This window comes from Sipha flava, unplaced genomic scaffold, assembly GCF_003268045.1.
Source record: "Sipha flava isolate LNK unplaced genomic scaffold, YSA_version1 17429_pilon_pilon, whole genome shotgun sequence".
NCBI lineage: Eukaryota > Metazoa > Arthropoda > Insecta > Hemiptera > Aphididae > Sipha > Sipha flava.
The window spans coordinates 1-8,195 of NW_020271983.1; the positions used below are offsets into that span (position 1 = coordinate 1).

The 8,195-nt window shown below is 53.2% G+C and overlaps 2 protein-coding genes across 2 annotated transcripts; both read left to right on the forward strand.

Annotated features, from left to right (window-relative positions):
• Positions 1 to 3,218: 3,218 nt before the first annotated feature.
• LOC112680106 lies at positions 3,219 to 3,725 on the forward strand. Its single transcript, XM_025550104.1, has one exon. The coding sequence runs from the start codon at positions 3,219 to 3,221 to the stop codon at positions 3,723 to 3,725; it is 507 nt and encodes a 168-aa protein (XP_025405889.1).
• A 2,501-nt stretch (positions 3,726 to 6,226) lies between these two features.
• LOC112680107 lies at positions 6,227 to 7,829 on the forward strand. The gene is made up of 2 exons (XM_025550105.1): positions 6,227 to 7,024; positions 7,581 to 7,829. Exons 1-2 carry the CDS (start codon positions 6,227 to 6,229, stop codon positions 7,827 to 7,829), a joined length of 1,047 nt encoding a protein of 348 aa, XP_025405890.1.
• Positions 7,830 to 8,195: the final 366 nt, after the last annotated feature.

Consider the following 8,195-nt stretch of genomic DNA (forward strand, 5'->3'; position numbering starts at 1 on the left):
GATTCAGAGTACCGACGGAAAGTGCGCCATATTCGTCGCGGGCAACCCACGCCCGGTGGTGACCGACTGCGGAGCTGGCATGGGCTTCGCTTGGGCTAGAGTCGAGGACATCGTGTTCTATAGCTGCTGCTGCAGCCCCAACTGCACGACACACGTCTTTGACGCATTTCTGGATGGTCTCGAAGCGTCAGTCCGCAACGACTCTGCAAGTCAGGAAAACCTCATCGTGGCTGGCGATTTTAACTCGCACTCTGCCGGATGGGGCTCAGACACGGAAGACTTGCGAGGGGCTCTCCTATCGGATCTCGCTGCGTCACTCGGGATGACGGTCTGCAACACGGGGATCACGCCGACGTACAGGAGGGTGAATGCGGCTTCAGTCATTGACGTTACTATGGCGAAGTCCCTACCGAGCAACCACCAACTGGTCAGAGATTGGAAGGTACTCGAGGACTACACTGCGAGTGATCACATGTATATCACATATACCGTAGTATCGCCAAATTCTCGAGGCTTCACACGTGGTCCTGCAAGAGGCTCGGTAGCCGGCTGGTCAACCAGGAAGCTGGACCCAAAGATGTTGGGCATCTTTTGGGACCTCGCAGGTGCTCCCCCAAGGCTGCCTCCAGCCGCGACCCCCGACTGCCATGCCGATCGTCTGAACCACATTCTGACCACCGCATGCGAAGCAACGATGCCAAAAAGGGCCGCCCTGTATGGGAAGAGGCCTGTCCATTGGTGGAGCAGAGACATTGCAGATCTGCGCAAGACTGCAATAGCTGCCCGCCGGTGCTACCAGCGCGCCGGTCGTAGATCACCGGTGACGACGCGCGAAGCTGAAAGGGAGGCGTATAAAAAGGCGAAAGCTGACCTCAAGCGTGCGATCAGGAGTGCCCAGGAGAAAAGCTGGAAAGACCTTTGCCTCACCGTCGACAACGACCCCTGGGGAGTCCCGTACAGGCTGGTGACGAAAAGGCTGGGTCTTCACACACCGACCTTGGATCGGGACCTCAGAGCTAACGTGGCTCGCGGACTTTTCCCGTCACTACCACCCACGGTCTGGGAATACATCCCCCTGGTAGTGCAGCAACCTGCATTCCTGGTCGAAACACCAGATGCGTTTACCTCGGTGCCCCTGATAACCGCCGAAGAAGTGGGTCGTGCTGTCGCCAGGCTACCACTGGGCAAGGCACCGGGACCCGACCTCGTGCCGAACGAGATTATTCGGCCAGCATTCGGCAGGTTTTCCGAGGTCTTTGTGGAATGCTACAACGCGTGCCTGGTTTTTCCGCTGAGGTGGAAGCGCGCGAGGTTGGTTCTGCTGCCAAAAGGGCAAGGCAAACCACCGAACCTCCCGTCTAGCTACCAGCCGATAAGCCTGCTGGACGGGGCCGGCAAGGTGTTCGAAAGAGTGCTGCTCAACATGCTGGAGTCGCACATCGCAAGAGCCGGAGCAATCAGTGACACGCAGTACGGGTTCAGACGAGCAAGGTCTACCACCGATGCGATCGAGGACGTCCTGAGAGCGGCCCAAGGTGCTAACCGGGGGCCGGTACAGGACAGGCATCTGGGCGTTCTCGTCTCTTTGGACGTCAGAAATGCTTTCAACTCGGCGCCGTGGACCCTGATCGACGAGGCATTGCGAAGATCTGCTGTTCCGGAGTACCTGATCAAGGTGCTCAGATCGTACATGCATGGGCGAAGCCTTTTGGTGGACGGCGACATCCACATGCCAGTCACATGCGGTGTCCCACAGGGTTCGGTTCTCGGGCCGTCCCTGTGGAACGTTTTCTACGACGGTGTTCTGCGGCTCCCTACACGAGAAGGTGTGCGAATAATTGCGTTTGCGGATGACCTGGCGGTCGTGGCGGTGGCACACAACACCGAACTCATCGAGGAGATAGTGAACCCCACTCTCAAGGACATCGGAAGATGGATGGCGTCTAACGGCCTTCAACTGGCACCTGAAAAGTCTGAGTGCGTCGTTCTGACGAAAAAACATTCGTTCCGCGAGCCAAGGCTGCTCGTCCAGGGGTGTCAGGTCCCGGTCAGGCGTTCGGTGAGGTACCTGGGAGTCCAACTGGACACCCGGTTGTTATTCGTCGAACACGTCGGCGCAGCGGCAGCGGGAGCGAAGAAGGCGATGACTGCTCTGGGGAGACTTATGCCCAACGTTGGAGGCCCGTCCCAATGTAAACGTAGCCTGCTCATGAGCGTGGTCCATAGCCGGCTGCTTTCCGTTGCGGCGATCTGGTCGGAGCGGGTCCTGGAAACGCAAAAGAGCAGGAATCTCCTTCTTCAAGCGCAGAGAGGTGCAGCACTTAGGTAGAAAGGTGTTACCGTACGGTGTCGGACATGGCTGCTCTCGTGCTGGCCAGGATGCCTCCCGTATTCCTGCAGGCTGTCAACAGGAAAGACGCGGCGTTGGTAAAGAGAGCCGGTACCGAGTTAACGAAACGTCAGACGACTGCCGCGATTATCAGGCAATGGCAAGAAATGTGGGAGACTACGACCAAAGCGGGATGGACGAGGCGGCTGATCCCGGACCTGTCCAGATGGTTGAACCAGGGACCGAGGTCGGTGAGTTTCCACATGGCGCAGGCCCTCACGGGACATGGATGTTTTCAGAAATACCTGTGGTCAAAGGGCAGAGCGCGCAGCTCGGCCTGCCCTCACTGCCCGTCCGAGTTGGATGACGCAGAGCACACATTGTTCATATGTATGTTCTGGAACCTCGAGCGTCGCGACCTGGTGCTGTCCCTGGGAAGACATCCTTGCCCTGAGGATGTGGCGGACCTTCTGTGTGGACCATTTGCGGAGGAGCTACCCACGGACATGAAGCTGAGGAGAAGAATCATGAAGGCAGCTGTCCAACAAAGAGAGCTTTTCGTCCGGATGGTAGAAGAAATCATTGGCCGGAAGGAGGAGCTAGAGAGGGAGAGGCAGAAAGAAGAGTTTCAACCTAGTTAAGATAACTCCTGTGGGCCGAATGGCCAAAACTAGGGTGGTTAGAGGCCCCCATATTATGTATTTATATATATTGTTTATGCCATATGTATTTTGTATGTATTTTGTATTTCATTTTCAATAAATGATGCTGCCAGGGAGGCCGTAATGGGGAAATCTACTTCCCTCCCTGGTTAGCGGTATAAAAAAAAAAAAAAAAAAAAAAAGGTTAGGTTAGGTAAGGTTAGGTTAGGGTTAGGTTCACTAACCTGATGGCGATGGAGAGAGAAGAAATGCACGCAGACCGCGGGGCCAGCAGAAGAGATTGCAGGGAAAGGACCATGGTGCGTTGGAAGAAGCGAATCGAGACAGCCGAGACGGGAAGCTGGACCAGGATCGTCATCCCGGACCTGAACGCATGGTGTTACAGACGCTACGGATTGGTCGACTTCCACCTCACCCAGATGCTAAGCGGTCACGGGTGTTTTGGCGAGTATCTCCAAAAGAGGAAAAGGAGGGACGATCCGGGATGTGTCGATTGCGGGGCGGCCAGCGACGATGCGAACAACGTATTTTTTCGGTGCGACCGCTGGAGCAGGAAGAGGCGGTCACTGGAGGGCGTGATCGGCCGTGAGTTCGACCCAAAGACGGTGGTTGGAGCGATGCTGACCGGTAGTAAGGATTGGGACGCGGTGCAGAGCTTTGTCAACATAATGCAGCAAAAGCGAGAAGACGAGGAGCGGGACAGGCAGAGGGCGGAAGCAGCACGTCAAAACTAACCAAACTTATTGTGAGGGACGTCATGCGGGAACTGATTGTACACTAGAAATTGTAAGGGGTCACTGGGGAGATTAGCCTCAGGCGTACCCCATTTAAGGTGTTTGTGAAATTTAAACAAATTAACTATGGGGGCCGGGGAGAAGTAATACCTAACGGATAATTCCCCCCCCCCCGGTCACCGGTTACTTTTAAAAAAAAAAAAAAAAAAAAGGGTAAGGTTCCCGGTAATTCCTTCGGGATGGCATGAGCATAACACCGGGCGCGTCTCCAGGCTGCGAACGGATAGGGGAACGTCCTGCAGATATGCAGGACAGCCGCGATATAAGCCATACCCTTCGGGATTGGACGAATAACCTTGGTTGGTTGGATCCGGCAGGACTGGGCATCTCCCGCTTGCAAACAGCAAATTGGCCTCCACTCAACCCCTCATGACCATAACTGGGGCTTACTTGGCAGAGAGTGGCTGGGGCTGGTTTTAACTAATTGGTCCCGGAAGTTATCTGTCGCACGGTCCTAACCTGGCGAATGCCTTACCGCGTCAATCGGGGCTCTGACGCGGCGGACGACCACTTCCCCAGATTCTCGTGGGAATCATATGGATAAAACAACTAAAAAACACAGCGGATCTTCAACCGTCCAAATGGAGAAAACCGGATGTCCAACCGGTCAAACGGACAACACCAGCGTTAGGGACACTAGTCCTTCATCTGATCAGGGCAGCACAATGAGCAATTCATCCGGCACGAAGAAGCAGCATCCAGCTTCCCCTACTTCTCCCACAATCACCGCAAGAGACCCAACGGAGGCAGGACTCCAGTTCATCCGGAGCACCTTAAAATCGGCTCCCTTGGAGGCTAAAATCGCACGGATAGGTGATGTCGGGGAACATTTGGTGGAACTATTGTCCAGCATAGACGAGGTTGTTAGGTTGTTAGTTGTTCATAACTTACTTACGAAGAAGGGGAAGCTGAGAAGTCCACAACAAAAAAGGACAAAAGAGATGAACAGCGAGTCTGTTATGGATCACACTGTACAGCTCAAGCCGACAATGGTTGACGCGTCGACTGATACCTTGCTCAACCCACGATGGTGGCACGTAGACCCTGAGGATAAGACAGGTGATACAAACAGTGCAGAAACCAAAGACACTGAACGTCCAAAAAGAGCCCGGAAGAGGAAGCAGCCTACAGCGAAACCAACGACTGAGCCTATGGAAGTGGAAGGTGCATGGCATACGGTGGAAAGGAGAAAACCTGCCATTAAGACATCCACTGCCCATCCAAAGCCCAAAGCGCCGGCGAGGCCGATCAAACCCCCAGCAGTACTCGTGAAAGTGGCCACTGGAAGCACTTACGCGGACACTGTCAGGGCGATCCGAAACACCAGCGGCCTCACCCCAGAGTCCATCGGCTCTAGGGTAACGGCGTTGAAGAAAACCAGGGAAGGACACCTCCTGGTTCAGCTGTCCAAGGGTCAGGCTTCACAGATGACCGCTGAGAAGATTAGGTCCGCTATCGCAGATAAACTGGGAGATCAGGTCGGCGACGTTAGGAGACTAGGCGCCACTGCTGAAGTGGAGATTGTCGACATCGACGCTGCCGCTGACCAAGACGAGGTGCTTTCTGCTCTGAAAGGAGCCATCCCAGGTGAAGACACGTCTGCCGACTCGGAACGAGACAACATCAGGGTCACTGGACTGTGGATGACGAGAAGCGGCCAACAGGTCGCTACTGCCACCATGGCTCCCTCAACTGCTGCTAAGATCCAAAGAGTGGCGATTGGATGGACTATGTGTCGGGTGAGGCCCAGACGCCAACTCCCTTCCAGGTGCTACCGATGCCATGGCTTTGGTCATGTCACAGCAAACTGCCCGGGCCCTGACCTGACCTCCACATGTCGTCGTTGCGGAGAGAGTGGTCACCAGGAGAAGCAATGCGAAGCCGGCAACGATCGCTGCGTCGCATGTGAACGCATCAACGCCGAAAGAATCTCGCACAGACCAGGTTCTGGACAGTGTGCTGCACTACGGGCAGCTCGCCAAACGACGGGAGATTTGTCGGCACTGCAATGACCCAGTTCCTACAGATCAACCTGCACCGGAGCTATGCGGCACAACAGCTCATGTATGCCACAGCTGCGGAGCTCGGCTCTCAGGTTCTCCTGGTGTCAGAACAGCCCCCGAATGCCCAAAACAACCGGCGCTGGAGCATCTCCAACGACAATACATGTGCGATTGCTATGACTACAAACGCACAACACATAATAGTTGAAGAGCAAGGAGCTGGCGTAGGGTTTGTGTGGATAAGGTCCGGGCAGCTCAAAATCTTCAGCTGTTACCTATCCCCGAACAGCACAAGGCAAGAGTTCAACGTCCAACTAGGAGCATTGGAGGAGGCAAACAGAACCTGGAATTGAACTAGTCGTAGCAGGAGATTATAATGCTAAATCCAGCGAGTGGGGCTCCACACATACCGATGAAAGGGGACAGGCACTGTCAGAAATGGCAGCTAGCCTGGGATTTGTTGTTGCAAACAATGGAACAACACCTACCTTTCAAAGGGCCAATGCTGAATCTGTGATTGATATCACATTTGAGAGGTTAGGACGATGCACAAGGATGATCAATTGGAAGATTTTGGAGGCCTATTCCAGTAGCAATCATAAGTACATCACGTACGAATTGAGAGCGTTCCCAACCCAACCGGAAGACACCCCTGTAGAAAGGCATTCGGTAAGTCTGCGGCAATGGGCGTACCGGAACCTGGACCACGCAGCTCTAGAATTTTATCTTCGGAACGAACCTCCCCCACAAGTTGACAACAGCACGACGCCTGACCAAGCAGCAGAAGCACTGGCGCGATACCTGACGGACGCTTGCAACAGCTGCATGCCTTTGAGGCCTGTTCTAACATCGAAGAGGCGCCCTGTTCACTGGTGGACGGCAGAAATTGCCTTGCTGAGAAGCAATTGTTTTTCAGCAAGAAGAAGATATCAAAGGGCAGCAAGGAGGGTCGAAGCAGAACGAGCCACGGCGCTACAGACAGAGTACAGGACACTTAGGAAAGAGCTAAGGCTGGCTATCCGCAAAGCACAAGAAGCCGACTGGGCTGACATGTGCAGAGCGGTTGATAACGATCCATGGGGCTTACCGTATCGCGTGGTCACTAGGAAAATCGGCCGTTCTCCAGCTGGCATGGAGGCGAGGGGAAAAGAGGGTGAAATCGCAGGTCACCTTTTCCCAAACCTATCTGCGACAGACTGGACCACTGCACCATCACCAGAGGAACCACTCCTGGATGTAGGTACACCTGAAGGACATTGTAATATGCATATATTATTAAGAAATAATAATACGCATATTCCTGAGTCATATAAGGAAAAACGTACCAAGAATAACTATTGCACACATAAACTTAAATGAGTGCCACGCGCGAATTACAAACAACCACAAACAACATCATCATTCGAATAAGACAATCAAGGCCAAGGGCAACCACGTGATGAAACGTCATTTGGATATGAAGATCAAAACCAAGGACAGCCACGTGTCGAAAACAACACAATTAAAACAGAATCAAACAAAGTATATAAAGGCTCCGTTTCACCACCAACGGCAGACGTATCCAGCTATCAGACCAAGCCCTTCTGAGTTTCGTCTTCGATATTGTTAGCGCGCAAATTTATCATTTATATCTGTGTCTGTATTTGTATCTGTATTTATTAAAGTGTTTACAAGTGTTTAAATTAATCATTGAATCAATTTACCCTGATCCATCAACATCATTACGATAGGTACCTGTTTTTATTGGGTATCACGTAACAACATTACCCAATGTTTACGTTGGAGGAATTAGTCATGCAACAGGTTATTGTCAGGCAAAGCCCCTGGACCTGACGGTGTACACAACGATGTATTACGCCAGCAACAACGGTCCATACTCAAGTATTTCTTGACCATTTCAACGTCTGCCTCCGAAAGAGTTCCCAACCTGTTGGAAAAAGGCCAGGCTGTTTCTATTACACAAGGGCCCAGGAAAACCGACAACAGACCCATCCAGCTACCGGCCGCTCAACATGCTGGACGCAATCGCCAAAGTGCTTGAGCGAATGATGCTTGGAAGACTCAACGACCATCTGGACGCTACGGGACAACGGGCCGAACGCCAGTTTGGTTTCCGTTGCGGCAGGTCAACGGAAGACGCAATAGAAAGCGTACTGCAGGCTGCCCGTGGAGCAGCCAGAGGGGCGGTGCAGCACAGGAATCTCCTCCTTCTAGTCTCACTAGACATGAAGAATGCCTTCAACACTGTCCCATGGTTGCGGATAGACGAGGCCCTTCGACAAAAGCGGTGTCCTCCTTATCTGGTTTGAATGATCCGATCGTATCTGCTGGACAGGGAAATACTCATCGGAGAAAACCTTACCCCAAGAAGAGTTACGTGCGGTGTTCCCCAGGGATCAGTCCTAAG